The sequence below is a fragment of the Lepidochelys olivacea genome (genome assembly GCF_965140295.1).
Source record: "Lepidochelys olivacea isolate rLepOli2 genome assembly, chromosome: 7".
Taxonomy (NCBI): Eukaryota; Metazoa; Chordata; order Testudines; family Cheloniidae; genus Lepidochelys; species Lepidochelys olivacea.
In genome coordinates, this window is record NC_140417.1 from 123,177,118 (window position 1) to 123,195,639 (window position 18,522).

Genomic DNA, 18,522 nt, shown 5'->3' on the forward strand with positions numbered 1-18,522 from the left:
CTGCACTCAGCCCCTCAGCAGGCCTGGCCCCGGACCCTGGCAAGCTCACATGTGCAGTGAGATTGGTGGGTCTCTGCTAGTAACTCACCTGCCGACTGTGCCCTTCCTGGCGGGCACCATGGGCACCTCTGCACAAGAGAGGCCCAGGGGGCCGAGGGTCCGGATTGAGGGGCGCTGGAGGGGAGCCCAGGGCTGGGCTAGCAGGGGGCTGCGGGTCGGGAGGGAGGGGTACGGGCAGAGCTGGGGGTGAGAGATGATGCAGGCTCCCACGCCTGCCGGGGCAGCTGGGGGTTGTCTCTTGGCAGGCGGATCTGGCTGTGCTCCACGGCCCGTGAAACGGGGACAGGCCCAGACGCTCCGTGGTGTCAGCGTCACTGAGTCTGCTCCAGGCCGATGGGCTTCTACCTTGATAACTTCAGCAGATGCCTCCCCTGCCCTGGAGGGAGGTGGGATGGGCGGGGGAGGGGAGGTCTCCCCCATCCCCCTCGCTTGCTGGAGGGGGCCCTGGCCAGGCTGGGGGTGCAGAGGAGCTGCTGGCTCCAAGCTAATACAGGAGCCTCCAACTGCCAGACAAACAGAGCCGGCAACAAAGCACGCTGGGCCGGGGTGAGATGGGTGGGGGCTGAGCAGGGAGGGCATGGCTCTGAGCCAAGGGAGATGCAGGCCGGGTTGTGGGGGTTGTGAGCCTGGGGGATTGTCTCCCGGGGGAAGAGTGCAGAGCCTAGCATGGGGACCGGCCAGCCCTGGCCAAGGGGGGAGCCGGCATTCAGTCTCCCAGCCCTGGGCCTTGCAGCCCCCTTTACAGATGGGGAAACTGAGGCATGGAGTGTGGGAGGGTTCTAACCCATGTGCTCAGACCATCAGCCCCTCCCTGCCTGGGATGGCTGGGTCGTGCCTGTACAGTGACTCCTGTGGGCAGGGCCCCAAGGCGCAGCAACCCTGGGTCTGCTGGCAAGGCTGGGGTGCTCCCTAACTCTACCAGGCTGCGTCGCGGCCCCCCCCTCGTGGGGCATGGCTGGGACCATTCTTCTATTGCAGGGCCGCTCAGTGGTGGGGGTTACAGCAGAGAGCAGGTCCTGCGCAGGGGAGGGACTACGGGTCGGGATTGAGGGGCATCAGCAGAGCTGGGGGGGAGGGGAGAGGGAACTTGGTGTAGCAGGTGGTATCTGTCTCCATCCTGCTTCCCTACTGAACCAGCACCTGCTGTAGGGGTGGGGCAGGGCAGTGAGGGGGCATCGCTCTGGGTCCGTGGGCACATGATCATCGCTCGTTAACTCCGTGTGTTCCTCACGGGGCCCTGGTGCTTGGTGAGGCGGGAATGGCTCTTAAAGGGTCAGGCCCTGCTCAGCTGGGCCGCTGAGTCGTCTCCAGGGAGTCCTCGAACTCATTTCTCTGGCCTTGTTGTTTCCTGTTTGGGCTTTTCGTCTGTCTAGCTCCTTGTACGGCCCGGATTTACTCTCCCACCCACACAGCCCCTGTTGCGAGGGAGGGAGTGGCCATCCCCATTTTGCGGGTGGGGAAACTGAGGCACAGAATGAGTCAGTGACTCACCCGAGGTCACATGACAAGTCAGTGGCAGAGATGGGACTTGACCCAAAGTCTCCTGAGTCCCAGCCCAGGAGCCTTATCAACCCCAACCTAGCGTCTCTTTTGTGGCCTTCCCCATGGCCTTGTTGATGAGTGCAGAGTGCTAGGGGGCGTAGCCAGGAGTGGCGGCCGGCGTGCCAGGGTTGTGGGGTGTGCAAGGCGGCGGGGGCGTCTGTCTGGTTGCTCTGTGTGGGCGGGAGCTGGGCTATTTGATTTGTAAATGGCTGGCTGGCATCTGGAGCGTGTCCTGCCCCACTTGGTCCCTGGATGGTGCTGGCTGCCACCCCACTGCACGGTGTCCTGTCTTCTCGCCCTCCCTGGGGCTTTGACACACACAACGGGGCGGGAGGGGCGGTGTTTATAAATGTGACTGAAGAGATTCAAGAGCAGCTGCTGCCCCCTGTGTGTGTCGGGCTCCTGCGCCCGGGTTCTAGACCTTCAATCCGGATGGATCGGGAAACCTGAGGACCGGGCTGTGAAACTGACTAGGGGCACCGGAAACTGCGTCTGGTGTCGCAGCCCAATTGCCTGTGCCCATGTGAAGTGTGGACTCGTGCTCTGCCCACCTGAGCGCCCCGGTCACACAGGCCGGGGGGGAAACGTCTTCCCTCTGATCGGACAGGGCCTTGCCGCTCCCAGAGCGTGTCCACGCACCGCCTGCCGGCTCGCCCTCCGCGGGCCAGGTCCCTGCAGCCGAGGCAGCCCTGGCCTCTTGCTGCAGAGACCTCGTCCCCTGGCTCCCTGCCGCTTCGTGGGGTTCTAGCACCCACGATTCCCCGGCCGTGTCGAAGCCAGCGAACCAAGCAGCTGCTGGGGCCTGCGGCCGGCGCGCGCGCTCGGCTGTGTGTGTTGGATCAGGTTTGTAGCTCGCTCGCCCCTGCTCTGATTTAAAGAAACACAAGCTCACGGGTTCCCTGGACAATCCCCTTAACTTCCCCCCGAAGAAACCCCTTCCTGCTTAGAGTCTGTTCTCCCCCTCGCCCTGTCTCTGGCTGGGCCTGCCGGCGGAGGTTCTGGGGTGCTTGGGGTGCTCGGTTCGAATCAGACGGCCCAGCCGTGAAGTTGGGATCCGGGTGCCCCCCAGTTTCTGGGCTGTTGGTTCAGGTGTGGCTCTGCCAGGGGCATTTACTGGAAAACCGTCTCTTTTGTCCCCTCCGAGTTGAGTGGCTGCTGCTGGATTACTGCTCCCTAATCCGCGCCCGGCCCAGGCCGGTTGCCGGGCGATGCTGTTTGTGCCAGGAGAGGACCGAGAGGACCCTGACATCAGAGGGGGAATGCGGCAGCAGGAGCCGGGCCAGGAACGAAGATCCGGCTTCTGTGCAAACGCCCGTGGCAGTCGGGGAGGATGTGGGGCTGGGAGTGGTCCTAGCTGGGCTGGTTTAAAGAGCTGCTCTGTGCCCGGTTTCTGGGCTTGGCTAGGAGGAATCGGGCTCTGCTCCGAATATGTCCAGGCCTCAGACCCGTCGCTGGTGCAGGGAGCCAGGCCTGGCGTGGGGAGCGGGGGTGTCCCTGCTCAGCGACCCTGACCCATGGCTGGCTGGCAGGGTGGGGAGAGCAGACGCTGCCTCGTGGGCTGCCTGAATTTGCCAGGCAGGGAGGCTGGCTTGTGCCACTGGCATATGGGAGCCCCTGGGGGGCGGGGCAGAACCTAGACTCTCCCCTGAGCTCTGCAGAGAGTGGTGGGAGGCTGAGGGGGAGCGGTGCAGGCAGGGGCCATGCTTGGGGGGGAGACTGGGGGGTTTGGGGCAGAGTGGTGCAGACAGAACCATGCAGAGGCCGGAGGAGGAGTGGGGCTGGGGCAGAGCGGTTGCCTCGGGGATGCAGGGACGAGCATGGGGCCCCATACCAGGCTCCCCCCACCCAGCGGGCGTGTGTGGCATGGTGGCAAGCTACCCAGAAGCTCAGGGACCTTTGGCCAGCAGGGCAGCCCCTCCCCGCGTACTGGCGCCCAAAGGGGCCTGGAGGCCGCTGGTTGCATGGCCCAGTCATTGACGCCTTGGTGGGCAGAGGGGGCAGCGAATGCCAGTGACCCGGTGGTGTCTGTACTGCGGTCCCTTGCCTGCTGTGGGCTGGACGGAGCCCCAAGCTTGGCTCACGCCAGCCCCGGATGCCCTGGGAGACCGGGCTATGGGCTGGCTGGGGCTGAGAGGTGGGTCCCCTCCCAGGCCCCCGACTCCTGTACCCGTGTTGGATCGGCTGGGTGGGCTCCTCACTGCAGCCGTGTGGTCCTGGGAGCAGGGTGGAGATGGGGGGGAGCCCCCCAGAGCGGGGAGCAAGGCAGCTGTGAGCCCAGGCCCTGCAGATCCTCGGAGCCAGCTGCATGGGCTGTGGGCATGCGGGCACCAGCCTCTGTAACCCCAGCGTGCTGACGGGAGGCCTGGGGCTGGTGGTGACCCGGCTGGAGGGAGAGGAAGTTGTCTCAAGCACTGCCAAATGGTGCGTAAGGAACAGGCCGGCCTGGCATCAGTGCTCAGCTGGGGGGTGGGCAAGTCTCCTGCACCCCCTGCGTGCTCACAGCCGTCCTTGTGGGTCAAGCTGGATGCGCGGAACCGACGGGAATTTTCGGGAGCAAAGCAGCTCTCCCCTGGGGTCTCCCTGGCTCACCACACGTGATGCCCCACGCCAGTGCTGACTCCGTCATTCACAGGAGGGCGCTGTTCTCCTGTGCTGGTGGTCGGCGGGGCCGGGCCCGTCCCGGTGGGCCCCCGGGGCCGGCAGCATGTGGCTGGCCTTGCCAGGGCCCTGGCCAGGTCAGAATCCTGCCCACGTTGCCAGGAGCCCGCCGGGGAGCACCTGGGAAGGGGGCCGGCCGTTGGCTTTGGGGTGCCCAGTGCAATCCAGGGGGGTCGGCCCAGCTGGCGGCCCTCGTGCTAGCCTCCCCCTCCCCCCCCCAGTCGTGCCTGTTCTCTCACACCCAGCGTGCTGCAATGTGGGGGGTGGGTGGGTGTGAATTCTTCAGGGTCTGGGGCTGCAGCGAGTGGGTCTTCCCTGGGCTATGCTGCCCCCCACCCCCCGGGCTGGCCATGGCTGTAGCAGGAGCGCGTGGCCTGATGGCACAGGAGACATGGGGCTGGAGGTGCTTCTCTGTCCCATTGCCCCACGGGCACGGCGCTGGGCCAGCCTCAGCAGCTCCTCAATGGGCAGTGAGTTGTGCCAGCCCTGCCATGGGGAGTCTGGGGCAAAGGGGGCACTGAAAGCCCCCCGAGGCCCTGAGCCTCCTCCAGGGGCCGGCCCCCTCAAGCCCCCCTGCCCCATCTATCCCATCCCCACCTGGATCAGGGCTGGGTTGTTTGCCCCCAGGGGCTCTGTCCCCTCCAGGACGAGATGGCTGAGCAAAGGGCCCCCCCTTTCCCTGGGGGACCCCCCCACCCGGGAGCTTCTCCTGGAGAGTCTGTTGTGTTTCCCCTTTCTCAGTGTCGCCCTGTTTCTCTCAGCTCTGCTGGTGCCCCTCACTCCCGACCCGCAGCCCCCTGCTAGCCCAGCCCTGGGCTTCCCCCCAGCTCTTCCAGTGATGGGGGAGCGGCAGGCAGTGGGCCGGCAGTTTCCCTGGCAGTTGGGCAAGCGATATCGGGGGTGGGGAGCAATTGTCGGCGGTGGGGTCCCCACGGGCGGGGGGGGTGGGGAGCAGTGCCCCCCAGGCAGGCGGTGGGCTGGTGTCCCTGGAAGGTGGGCGATATGGGGGGGTGGGGAGCGGTGGCCCTGCAGGAAGGCGGTGGGTGAAGGGGGGGACAGTGCCCCTGCAGGTGGGCGGGGAGCGGTGCCTCCGTGGGAGGGCAGTGGGCGAGGGGGGCAGCGGTGCCCAAGGGCTCCATCCCAGCGGGGCTCAGTGCTGGTTTCCCTCTCTCCCTGCAGGCTGCCTGCGTGGTCCCCGCCGTCTGAGGCCCCCACGCCATGGCCATAGTGCAGACCCGGCCCGTCTCCATCGAGCCTGCTTCTGAGGCGGCCCCCCAGCTCCGCACCAGCACCCGCTCGCCCGCTTCCGCCCGCGGCGCCATGGGGAGCGTCAGCAGCCTCCTCTCCGGCCGGCCCTGCCACGAGAGGCCCTGCAAGGCCGCGCCCGGCCCCTTCCGCCAGCAGGACGGGCTGCTCCAGGCCGCCCCCCTCCAGGGGCTGCCCCCCCCCAAGCTCTGCTCCGGCCTGGCGCCCGGGCGCGGCACCTACGCCAGCGAGGACTTCTGGGCCGAGGCCGTGTCCCCCGTCAGCCCCTGCAGCGACGCCGAGGAGCCGCGGGACGAGCGGGCTCGGAGCAGCCACGTGCAGGGGCCGCCCCCGAGGCTGGTCCCCGTCTCCGGGCAGCTGGAGAAGGTGAAGATCGGGGGGCGTCTGTGGCCGGGCTGAGTCCATCCCCTCCCCCTGCCGGGCCAGGCCTTTGGGGCACCCGGTCTGGGCATCCCGCCTCCAGCAGTGACTCTAGAGACAGTCGCCCCCCACCCCAGCAATACACCTGACCCGTTCAGCCCTCCATGGGGAGGGTGGGGGTCTAGTTACTTCCTGACCCGCCCGGCCATGGGCTTCGGCCCTGACTCACAGCGGTGCTTTCCCCTCCTTACTGGGTATTTGTGCCATCATTAGTGGTGCCAGCAGGTAGCGCCAGGGGGGCAGGAGCTGCCCAAGGAAGCCTAGTCCTGCCCCCTACCCTCCTGCAGCAGGGAGTTCCACAGGCCCTGTGCTGCGGTGATCATATCTCCCTGTACTAGTTCTTGGTGTCTGCTGTTGCCTGGTTGCTCCTTTGCAGCGTTGGCACGCTGGCAGCGTCCTGTAGCTGCAGAGGTAGTGGGCAGCTGCCTGGCATTTGTGGGGACCGCCCCCCCCCGGTTCCAGCTGCAGAGATGGGGTTAATTAACCTGGCAATGCCACTAAACCCGCAGGCACCTCTGGCTTCCCCTCTGCCCTGGGGGAGGTTCATTGTCACTGGCCCTAGTTCGCCAGGTCGACCAGGGCGGTGGGCACACACTGTTGCAACCCTATTTGCTTAGTGTAAGTGGGAGCCGCCGATCCCTAGTGCTCCTGTTCTTATAGGGGATGTGGGTTCTTCCGGCCCCCGCTGCCCCGTCAGACCCAGGGCGCACTAACCCATTGGTGCCCATTGTGGGCGAGGACGGCCCCGGGCGCTTCCAGGCCAAGCTGTGGGAGGTCTAGTGCCCGCCTGGGAGGGTGATCACTGGCGCTCAGGCGCTGGGTCCTGGACAGCTGGTGCCCTTGGCTGCCTTGGTTCCTGGGGCTCGGGGCTGGTTTGCTGGCTCATGCTTCAGGGAACATGGCTCTTAAATCCCTCCCACAGGCGACACCCCCTGGTGGGCAGCGGGCACCCCACTTCCTGATACCTAGGTGACCCCCCACTGCCCCGAATGTGCCATGCCTTGAGGGTTGGAGGTCCCATGTATGGGATGTGGAGTGGAGTGCCAGGGAGCCGGAGTGGCTGGCAAAGGCTATGCCCCAGCCTGGCCTGGCTCGGTGGCATTGCTTCAGCCCTAGAATATGGCCCCTACCGTCCTGCAGCAAGGAGTTCCATAGGCCCAGCTCCTTTAACCTGGTGAGATCCCCTGGCAGGGCCATTGCAGGGCAAGCTGCGCCCCTGGGGACAGAGCTGGGAGCCCCATTCACAGGAAGGGGATGGCCTGGCGATGGGGAAGAGATCGGGGTCGATGGCGGCTGGGTCCTCACACCTCTAACCTGCTGCCAGTGCCTAGCTGGGTGGCTTTTAATCTGCCCTGGGCCCCTCTGGTCCACCTTGGCGACCCCAGCCGACCTGTCCCTTTAGCCCGCTAGAGCTGGCCAGAGGTTCTGGGTCAGGGGCCCAGCCGGGCGAGGGGGTGGGGTGGGGGGCAGACGCGGAGAGGGGGACTCGGTCCCTGTGTCCTGTTCGGCCTTTGACCTCTCTGCTGAGTCTGCCCAGAACTCATGCCACCCTGGCCCTGTGGGCAGCTGGGCCGAGAAGGTCCTTGTGTGCTGGGGGGCCCAGGGCTGGCTGGGAGCTAGCGATGGCTTTTGGGGGGCATCTGGCTCAAAATGAGCCGATGGCCCCGATCTGCCATACTGGTCCTGACCCGCCCTTATCAGAGGAGGGCAGTTTAGTAAATGGTCTGTTTGGGGGGGGTTCCCCCCTTCATTTCAGCAGGGAAGGGGGAACCACACAGGGGATCTGTGTCCGCTTTCGTCGAGGAAACTGAAAATTTGGAATGTTTTCCCCCGTGAAAACCAAAGGCCGTAGCTTGGCTAGAAGGAACAGCCCCCCTCCTACCCCGCGCACCCAGGCAGAGCCATGGGGCTTGGGCCAACTGGCGAAGTAAAATGAATGGCCACTGGTGGATGTTTCTTGTATTGGCATCAGACCTGGCTTGTGCGCCAGTAGGGGGTCTGGCAGGGGATGCTCTCGTTCCCTGGCCTGGGTCTCAGCCCCCCTGCCTGCCTCCTTATTCGGCTGCTACTTTACGGTTTTCAACTGAGGAAAAAATGTCCTTTTCACTGTCTGTATTTGAACAAAGGAAGGCATGGGCCGGGGGCTCAGGAAGGGGTCTGGGAGCCAGGACTCCTGGGTTCTACCCCAGACTCTGGGAGGGAGTGTAGCCTAGTAGTCCAGACTTGCGGGGGCTGGCCCTGCTGCTGATTGGCTGGGTGACCTCGCTCAAATCACTTGCCCACTCTGTGACTCCATGTCTAGTTGGCAGCCGGTGTCAAGTGGAGTGCCCCAAGGGTCGGTCCTGGGGCCGGTTTTATTCAATATCTTCATAAATGATCTGGAGGATGGTGTGGATTGCACTCTCAGCAAATTTGCGGATGATACTAAACTGGGAGGAGTGGTAGATACGCTGGAGGGGAGGGATAGGATACAGAAGGACCTAGACCAATTGGAAGATTGGGCCAAAAGGAATCTGATGAGGTTCAATAAGGATAAGTGCAGGGTCCTGCACTTAGGACGGAAGAACCCAATGCACAGCTACAGACTAGGGACCGAATGGCTAGGCAGCAGTTCTGCGGGAAAGGACCTAGGGGTGACAGTGGACGAGAAGCTGGATATGAGTCAGCAGTGTGCCCTTGTTGCCAAGAAGGCCAATGGCATTTTGGGATGTATAAGTAGGGGCATAGCGAGCAGATCGAGGGACGTGATCGTTCCCCTCTATTCGACATTGGTGAGGCCTCATCTGGAGTACTGTGTCCAGTTTTGGGCCCCACACTTCAAGAAGGATGTGGATAAATTGGAGAGAGTCCAGCGAAGGGCAACAAAAATGATTAGGGGTCTGGAACACATGAGTTATGAGAGGCTGAGGGAGCTGGGATTGTTTAGTCTGCAGAAGAGAAGAATGAGGGGGGATTTGATAGCTGCTTTCAACTACCTGAAAGGGGGTTCCAAAGAGGATGGCTCTAGACTGTTCTCAATGGTAGCAGATGACAGAACAAGGAGTAATGGTCTCAAGTTGCAGTGGGGGAGGTTTAGATTGGATATTAGGAAAAACTTTTTCACTAAGAGGGTGGTGAAACACTGGAATGCGTTACCTAGGGAGGTGGTAGAATCTCCTTCCTTAGAGGTTTTTAAGGTCAGGCTTGACAAAGCCCTGGCTGGGATGATTTAACTGGGAATTGGTCCTGCTTTGAGCAGGGGGTTGGACTAGATGACCTTCTGGGGTCCCTTCCAACCCTGATATTCTATGATTCTATGATTCCTGGCTGGGGAGTGGATCCTGGCACCGGCCCCAACCCACTCTGTCGGACAGCACGTAACAGTCGGAGATCCCAAAGCGCATTAGGAGGATGGCATCACTGTCATTTGACAGAGGGGGAAACTGAGGCACAGAGCGAGGCAGTGACTTGCCCAAGGTCACCCTCCCAGCGGTCCGGGGGCCAAACCGGGACGAGAACCCAGGTGTCCTGAGTCCAAGTCCACTAGGCCACGCTGCCTCCCCACGAGCGTTATGATGAGGTGTTGATCAGAAGGTGCCACGTTTCCTGGCAGGCTGCAGAGCCTGGGGCGCTGGGCTGGGTCTGAACACCTGGCGGGGGTGGCGCTGTGTTGTGCCGGTGGGGGGGCCTCCTCGGCCCCCGTCCTGCCGCCCCACAGTCTCTGCTCTGTGCGTTTCAGAACGTCGAGAAGACCCTGATCCGCCCGACGGCTTTCAAGCCGGTGGTGCCCAAGGGCAGGAACTCCTCGCTGCCGGGCTACGTGGTGCCGCGGCCCGGGGTGTCGGCGGTCCCCGAGAGCCAGGCCAGCCTCGCCCACCTCCTGGGCGGCCCCGCCGCGGCCAGCGCCGAGAAGCACCACTCCCTGAGCTGCCGCCACAGCGCCCACTCGGGCACCCTGTCGGACTCGGGGCGCAATTCCCTCTCCAGCCTGCCGACCTGCAGCACGGGCTGCAGCCAGCCACCGGAGCCGGGCGCCGTCTGCATAGGCCGCCTCAGCCTGGACAGTCACGGTGGGTACCCGGAGCGGGGCTCCAGGGGCCTGGCCGGCCCCTCCAACTCGGACAGCGGGCGCTCCTCCTCCAGTAAGAGCACGGAGTCCCTGAGCGGGCGGGGGCCCCCCTCCTCCGACGGCGGCTCCTGCACCCACTCACCCGTCGAGGGCGACGAGGCTCTGCTCGTCCGCGAGCTGGAGGAGAAGCTGCGGGAGCGGGAGGCGGAGCTGCAGCACCTGCGCCGGAGTCTGGACGACAACGAGGTGGCCGTCTGCCAGGTAGCCGGCGCGGCGGGAGAGCCCAGCCCCCCGGGGTCCTGCCACGGCGGGCGGCCGGAGGCGCTGGGTGTGTCCGTGGAGGGCCGGGCATGTGGGGGGCAGTTGGGCTCTGGGAGTGTGCCTTTGGGGGTCTGATGCCTTTGGGGGCGATTGGACACTAGGAGGTGTCTGCTGGGGGGGGCTGGTGCATGTGGGGGGCAGTTGGGCTCTGGGAGTGTGCATTTGGGGGTCTGATGCCTTTGGGGGCGATTGGACACTAGGAGGTGTCTGCTGGGGGGGACTGGTGCATGTGGGGGGCAGTTGGGCTTTGGGGGTATGATGCCTTTGGGGGTCTGATGCCTTTGGGGGCGATTGGACACTAGGAGGTGTCTGCTGGGGGGGGGCTGGTGCATGTGGGGGGCAGTTGGGCTCTGGGAGTGTGCCTTTGGGGGCGATTGGACACTAGGAGGTGTCTGCTGGGGGGGGCTGGTGCATGTGGGGGGCAGTTGGGCTCTGGGAGTGTGCATTTGGGGGTCTGATGCCTTTGGGGGCGATTGGACACTAGGAGGTGTCTGCTGGGGGGGGCTGGTGCATGTGGGGGGCAGTTGGGCTCTGGGAGTGTGCATTTGGGGGTCTGATGCCTTTGGGGGCGATTGGACACTAGGAGGTGTCTGCTGGGGGGGGGGCTGGTGCATGTCGGGGGCAGTTGGGCTCTGGGAGTGTGCCTTTGGGGGTCTGATGCCTTTGGGGGCGATTGGACACTAGGAGGTGTCTGCTGGGGGGGGCTGGTGCATGTGGGGGGCAGTTGGGCTCTGGGAGTGTGCATTTGGGGGTCTGATGCCTTTGGGGGCGATTGGACACTAGGAGGTGTCTGCTGGGGGGGACTGGTGCATGTGGGGGGCAGTTGGGCTTTGGGGGTATGATGCCTTTGGGGGTCTGATGCCTTTGGGGGCGATTGGACACTAGGAGGTGTCTGCTGGGGGGGGGCTGGTGCATGTGGGGGGCAGTTGGGCTCTGGGAGTGTGCCTTTGGGGGCGATTGGACACTAGGAGGTGTCTGCTGGGGGGGGCTGGTGCATGTGGGGGGCAGTTGGGCTCTGGGAGTGTGCATTTGGGGGTCTGATGCCTTTGGGGGCGATTGGACACTAGGAGGTGTCTGCTGGGGGGGGCTGGTGCATGTGGGGGGCAGTTGGGCTCTGGGAGTGTGCATTTGGGGGTCTGATGCCTTTGGGGGCGATTGGACACTAGGAGGTGTCTGCTGGGGGGGGGGCTGGTGCATGTCGGGGGCAGTTGGGCTCTGGGAGTGTGCCTTTGGGGGTCTGATGCCTTTGGGGGCGATTGGACACTAGGAGGTGTCTGCTGGGGGGGGGCTGGTGCATGTGGGGGGCAGTTGGGCTCTGGGAGTGTGCATTTGGGGGTCTGATGCCTTTGGGGGCGATTGGACACTAGGAGGTGTCTGCTGGGGGGGACTGGTGCATGTGGGGGGCAGTTGGGCTTTGGGGGTATGATGCCTTTGGGGGTCTGATGCCTTTGGGGGCGATTGGACACTAGGAGGTGTCTGCTGGGGGGGGGCTGGTGCATGTGGGGGGCAGTTGGGCTCTGGGAGTGTGCCTTTGGGGGCGATTGGACACTAGGAGGTGTCTGCTGGGGGGGGCTGGTGCATGTGGGGGGAAGTTGGGCTCTGGGAGTGTGCATTTGGGGGTCTGATGCCTTTGGGGGCGATTGGACACTAGGAGGTGTCTGCTGGGGGGGACTGGTGCATGTGGGGGGCAGTTGGGCTTTGGGGGTATGATGCCTTTGGGGGTCTGATGCCTTTGGGGGCGATTGGACACTAGGAGGTGTCTGCTGGGGGGGGGCTGGTGCATGTGGGGGGCAGTTGGGAAGGATGGACAGGCCAGCTGGTGAGCAGAGAGGGGGGGCAGAGGTGGGGATGGGCTGCATGAGGGACTGGGGGGGTTGGTGTTTGAAGGGCTGTGGTGGGGGAGGGGCAGGAGGCAGGCTGGTGCATTTGCAGCCCAATTGCTGTGAGCGCCCCCTAGGGGTGCGGGCAGTAAATGCCTTCTGCGCTCCGGAGCTCCCCCTGCTGGGGCAGCCGTGCAGCTGGCCAGCCTGGAGCTGCTGTAACCCCGAAAGAGCCACACTGGGGTGCAGGGGCTCCACAGGCCTGGCCTGAGAGTGCCGCTGCTGAGCGTGGGCTCCCCGTGGAGGAAGGCAGGCCGGGTGCAGGTCTCGGGGTTGTCGGTGGGGCCCCATGTTCTCAGTGTGAACAGGCAGCCCATGAAGCCTACAACACCCAGCATGCAGTGCGCAACCTCCTGGGGAGTAGACTTGCCACTGCAATGCATGCTGGGAGCTGTAGTCTTGGTGAGCCACACCGCCACCTGTGCTCAGGTCTGGGCGACGCAATGCATGCTGGGAACTGTAGTCTCCTGACCCACATCTCCACATGTGCTTAGGTCTGGGTGACACAATGCATGCTGGGAGCTGTAGTCTCCTGAACCCAATATCCACATGTGCTTAGGGCTGGGCGATGCAATGCATGCTGGGAGCTGTAGTCGCCAGAACTGTATCTCCACATGTGCTTAGATCTGCGTGACGCAATGCATGGTGGGAGCTGTAGTCTTCTGAACCACATCTCCACATGTGCTTAGGTCTGGATGATGCAATGCATGCTGGGAGCTGTAGTCTCCCATAACTGCATCTCCACAGGTGCTCAGGCCCTGGAGATGCAATTCATGGTGGGAGCTGTAGTCTTGGGGAGCCATGTTTCCCCTTGCACTTAGGCCTGGGCGTTTGAATGCATGCTGGGAGCTGTAGTCTCCTGAACCGCATCTCCATATGTGCTCAGGCTTGGGTGACGCAATGCATGGTGGGAGCTGTAGTCGCCCATAATCGCAGCTCCACAGGTGCTCAGGCCTGGGCGACGCAATGCATGCTGGGAGCTGTAGTCACCCATAATCGCAGCTCCACATGTGCTCAGGCCTGGGCGACGCAATGCATGCTGGGAGCTGTAGTCGCCCATAATAGCATCTCCATATGTGCTCAGGCCTGGGCGACGCAATGCATGCTGGGAGCTGCAGTGGCCCATAATCGCAGCTCCACAGGTGCTCAGGCCTGGGCAACGCAATGCATGCTGGGAGCTGTAGTCACCCATAATCGCAGCTCCACATGTGCTCAGGCCTGGGCGACGCAATGCATGCTGGGAGCTGTAGTCGCCCATAATAGCATCTCCATATGTGCTCAGGCCTGGGCGACGCAATGCATGCTGGGAGCTGCAGTGGCCCATAATCGCAGCTCCACAGGTGCTCAGGCCTGGGCAACGCAATGCATGCTGGGAGCTGTAGTCGCCCATAATCGCAGCTCCACAGGTGCTCAGGCCTGGGCGACGCAATGCATGCTGGGAGCTGTAGTGGGTGCAGGGCACCCCCAGCGTTAGCGGAGGACGGCTGCAATCGGGGGCAGCTCATGGGCTGCGCTGGGTCTGCAGGGCAGAGTCTGGGGGCCGGGGCCGCGCGGGGCCCCCCGGGTGACGCTCCCCCCCCGCCCCAGGTGTACGAGGAGAAGCAGAAGCACTGTGAGCAGGAGATGGAGGAGCTGCGGCAGGGCTACGCCTCCCAGGTCAAGCAGGCGGCGCAGAAGGCCCAGCGCACGCAGCAGGTGCTGCAGCTGCAGATCTTCCAGCTGCAGCAGGAGAAGAAGAAGCTGCAGGAGGACTTTGCCCAGCTGCTGCAGGAGCGCGAGCTGCTGGAGAAGAGGTGCGCCTCCTTCGAGCGCGAGCAGACCGAGCTGGGGCCGCGGCTGGAGGAGACCAAGTGGGAGGTGAGCCGGGACCGGGTGGGACGGGACCCCTGGCTCCAATCCCAGCTGGCCGGGGCCCTTGGAGCCCGGAGGGTGAGACTCGCGGGGCTGTCAGTTCAGCTCCGCCAAGAGAAGGTCGAGGGGGGTACTCGATCCCAGTCTAGAAACACCCACCTGGGGAGCAAATACTCGACGGTGGGCCCTTGGGCCTCGCAGGGCCAGGGCTGATGCCCTTCGATGCCTGGCAGGTGATACTAGCCAGCCAAGGTGGACGTTTGCCCGGGGAGGGTAGTACACGGTCGGAGCCGTTCCCCCAGGGCTCTGCCGGATTCGCCGTCCCGGGCAGTTTTTAATGATTGCCTCTGTCTGGGAGATCTGCCCTAGGAGCGACTTCGGGGCTGTTCTCTGGCTGGGGTGGAGCAGGCCCAGGAGATGGGGGGCCCTCCAGATAGGGCAGAGGCCAGGCCAGCGTAAGGGAGGGTCCCTGGGCAAGACCTGTTGGTATGGGTCTTGCTCTGGCACCTCCCAACAACCAGGAGAACCCGCGGCCTGGGCCGTGCCATGGGGAGGTCTCTAGGCTCCAAAACGCCCCCCCCCTCCCCACCCCCTTGCTCCTGGCATCTGGCTGGGCCCCGGCCCCCGGGGAGCTCAGACTCGAGGGCTCTCCGAGCAGACCCCCAGCCGCCCATGTGTCCTGCTCCCGTTGGAGAGGGAGCGACCCACTCGCCTCGCCGTCTTGGCAGGCAGTCGCGGGGGGCTGGCGGGGGACGCTCGTTTAGTGGGGTGGGGGGGGGCTTCTAGTTCTGCAGGCTGCCCCGTCGGGTGCAGAGGGTGCTGGTGCCAAAAGCCGAGCCGCCCCGTTGGGAGGCAGCTGCGGTTCTGGGGGCTGGTTTAGGACGATGTGTCGTTGGCAAACGTGTCGCTTAGGGGCAGGATCCTGGTTCTCGGGGCCAGGCTCGGGCAGCCCCACGGGCGGGCGGTTCTGGGGGCTGGGGGGACCGTTGCCCTTATCGTTGGGGCGGGGCCAGCCCCGGGGCCTGACACCCCCCCCCCCCGCAGGTGTGCCAGAAGTCGGGCGAGATCTCCCTGCTGAAGCAGCAGCTGCGGGAGTCACAGGTGGGGCTGGCGCGGCGGGGCACCGAGCTGCTGCTGCTGCGGGCCCAGCTGCGGGAGGCGCGGGCGGAGCGGCAGGCGGGCGAGGAGACGGCGCGGGGGCTGCAGGAGGCGGCCCGCGCCCGGGCGCTGGAGCTGGCCGTGTGCGAGAACGAGCTGCAGCGCCACCGGGGCGAGGCCGAGCGGCTGCGGGAGAAGCTGGGCCGGCTGGAGCAGGAGGCGGCGGGGCTGCGGGGGGCACGGCGCCCGCCCCGCTGCCCGGAGCCGCCCGAGGCCAGCCCGCTGCGGGCCAGCGACGAGGCCAAGGCCCAGCGGCAGGCGGCCGAGACGCTGCAGGGCCTGCGGGCCGAGCTGCTCCGGGAGCGCCGGCGGGGCCAGGAGCAGCGGGCCGCCTTCGAGGCCGAGCGGCTCACCTGGCAGGGCGAGAAGGAGCAGGTGATCGGCTACCAGAAGCAGCTACAGCACAACTACGTCCAGATGTACCGGCGCAGCCGGGAGCTGGAGCACCGCCTGCACCGGCTCAGCCTGGAGCTGCAGGCCCCGCGGCTGGACGAGCGCGGCCTGCCCGGGGCCGAGATCTGCTTCGAAGAGATCGCTGCCACCGAGATCTGAGCCGGCGGGCCCCACGCTGCCTCGGGAGCTGGGCCCCGCCCCTTCCGCCGGAGGGGTGTTAGCCGGCTGCTTGGGGGGCAGCTGGCATAGGGGCCCTTCGCGGACGGGGGCAGGCTGTGCCCACGGCTGGTCCATGGGGGAAGGGGAGCTGGGCCTGCGGCGGCTGTAGCCCGAGCCTGGGAAGAGCCGATTAACAGCTGATCCCCTTAGCGCTCGGGAGGGGATTAGCGGCACCCGCTCGTAGCCGGCTGGGGGGGCGCCGGGATCATGCCTCTGCCGTATGGGCCCCGTCGCCTCTCCTGCCGCGCCCCAGAGCCTCCAGCGAGCTGTGAGGAGGTGGCAGGGCTGCTGGCCTCCCCCGAGCCAAGGCCCCTTGTGCTGGTCACGCCCCCCGCCCGCCCCCCCCCGGCTGGCTCCGGTGTGGTGGTGGGAATGGGGCTGGGCCGTGGGAGGGAGGCCCCCCTCCGCCTGGGAGAGCCGGGTGCCTCCGTGGCTGCCAGGCTCGCTGGCTGAGCGGGGGCTGGCACGAACTCCAGGCTCAACGCGTCGCCTGCCAGCCTGCCGTCAGGTGGGGCTCCCCCAGGGGCGGTCTGCGATGCCAGCCCTCCCCCAGCCAGGCCCCTGTTCTGCACCCCCACAGGCTGCGGGTTTGCCCAGTCAGTGCAGGGTCCAGCCCAGGGCTTGGGATCTCTATGCTCCTCTCCGAAAACCGGCTTCCCCCTTTTGTGGGCCTGCTCCCCGCAGAGGCTGTATTGGCAGGCAGGGCAAAGACCGAGTGGGGCACATGGCTTGCGGCTAGAGCTACGCCCTCCAGGTGCCCATTGAGGAGCTAGTGGGCTGTGAGCAGGGCTGCTCTGCCCAGTTCCCCCAGCTCTGCCCTCCGGGTGCAATCCCCATGCCTGGCATCCCCTGCCCACGGCACATTGGGTTCAGCGTTCCCTGCGTCCAGCCCTCTGCTCTGAGGGATCCTGCCGAGGTTGGTTGCCCCTCTGCGTTTCAAACACCCGGCTTTGCAGGGTTTCGTTTCTGTGCCATTCAAATGTACTCTATTTTTGTAGGACCTACAGAAAGGTGTCTGGACTTCCTGGGTGCAGTAGCAATTCACTAGCCAGCGTCCATGGTGATTCCGCTCCCCATCGCTCGGCGGGGAGGTCTGCGCACACCCCCGCCCTTTGCCTTGTCTTCCCGTGTGCCGAGCTGTGCCCCCGTCCTGGCGCTCCATTGCCAGGGCCCTGCTGCCCTGTTTTGCTAGCCAGCCCCAGCTCAGGGTGGGACCCTCTGCCCCCATCCCATGCGGGACTGGCCCCAGCTTGGCTTTGCCTTTTGCTTCTGGCCCAGCGTCTGCCTCTGCCTGGCACGTGCTCCCCCAGCCTCACCCCCAGCCCACTGGGAGCACCTCTGCATGCCCCACCCCCACCCGGCCCAGCACCCATCCCCGTGCCCTCCTGTGGCAAGGCAAAGCCAGCCATGCTGTGGGCGGCGGGCGGGCTGTGTGGTGTCTGGCGGGCAGAGGCTGAGCTGTTGCACAGGGCCATGGATCAGCTGCCCCTTTCTCCCTGGCGTGTGCCAGGCTGCTCTGGGAATGGCCCCATGGGCACTACGCAGCCAGGCAGGGACTTTGCTGAGCCAGGCCCTGGGCCTGCCCATGGGGCAGCTGCCCCTTGTGCTGAACAAGGACCTGGGCACCAGCTCCCTCCAGGGGGGCAGGCTGCTCCAGCCCTTCCTCACTGGGCCCCTTTCCTTACGTTGGGCTGGGCCCCCATCCTGCCCCCGGGTGCCAGCCCTCAAGGCCAGGCTCCTCCTGGGGCCTATTCGTTCCATGGTGATACCAATCCCTAGGCACAGCCCTCACCCAGGAACACAGGGGAAGCTGGAGGGGCAGGGCTGGGGGGCGCCTGCCTAGCTGGAGTGCAGCTGAGGGGCTGGGGCAGCTGCTGTGCCCGGCCTGTGCCCCCCCCCCAGGATCTGATGTGCCCCGTCTGGCAGCTGCCATCCCACTGGTACTGTCCCCAGCCTGATCTGCCCGTCCCTCCAGCTACAGCCAAAGCCCCTGAAGGGATGTGTGTGCCTGGGGGTGGGTGGGGTGCCACATACAATACAGGATTAGATCAAATTATTTAAGAACAGCACCCCCCCCCATCAGCCCTGTGGTGCCCAGCTGCCCTGGCACAAAGGGCAGGGTTGGCACTAGACCAAAGGAACATCTGCGCTGTGTCCATCCGCTTGTTACCAAGCTGCACCCCTGCCCCGGGCAGCGCCAGCCGGCGTGGTTTGTTCTGTTTTTTTACTTTATTTCTGACCTTGTCTGGTTCTCAGGCTGTGTAAATTTCTTGTACAAACCGAGAGGAAAGTGCTAATAAAACCCACCCCTCTGTTTTTAAGAGATGTGTGTGTTGGGGGGGGGGGAACGGGCGGATGGGAGGGGGCAGTGTGAGCACCACCCACGGGCTGTCGCCCTACTGTGAGATGCCAGGGGCTGGCCGAACCCGGGTACCTGTAAAGTGCATGGGGTGCCCCCCCCCCAGTTAACAACCTACAGTGGGAGTCAGCTCGTGGAGCGCTCCCGGGGGTGTGGGGGGGGGCTAGGCTGTATGGGGGTCCTTACACAAGCAGCGTGCTGGAAGCAATGCTCCCCTTCCCTCCCCCAGGCAGGGGAGCGGTAGCAGTAGGAGGGCTTTTAGCCTCTCCCGCGGCCTCCAGCTCGGAGCCGGATGGTGGGGCTGTGGCTGGGAGCCACCCTGGGCCGCAGTGGCCGGTAAAACACGA

The 18,522-nt window shown here is 65.1% G+C and overlaps 1 protein-coding gene across 4 annotated transcripts in view; it reads left to right on the top strand.

Annotated features, from left to right (window-relative positions):
- LZTS2 (leucine zipper tumor suppressor 2) overlaps window positions 1-18,137 on the top strand; it is a 49,709-nt gene extending 31,572 nt beyond the window's left edge. For all 4 annotated transcript variants that reach the window (XM_084635636.1, XM_084635633.1, XM_084635635.1 and 1 more), the window contains 4 exons: window positions 5,440-5,892; window positions 9,665-10,255; window positions 13,783-14,052; window positions 15,091-18,137. In XM_084635636.1, coding sequence (XP_084491762.1) covers window positions 5,479-5,892; window positions 9,665-10,255; window positions 13,783-14,052; window positions 15,091-15,756 — 1,941 coding nt within the window. In that variant the 5' untranslated portion in view covers window positions 5,440-5,478 and the 3' untranslated portion in view covers window positions 15,757-18,137. The remainder of the gene's footprint in view (window positions 1-5,439; window positions 5,893-9,664; window positions 10,256-13,782; window positions 14,053-15,090) is intronic.
- Window positions 18,138-18,522: the final 385 nt, after the last annotated feature.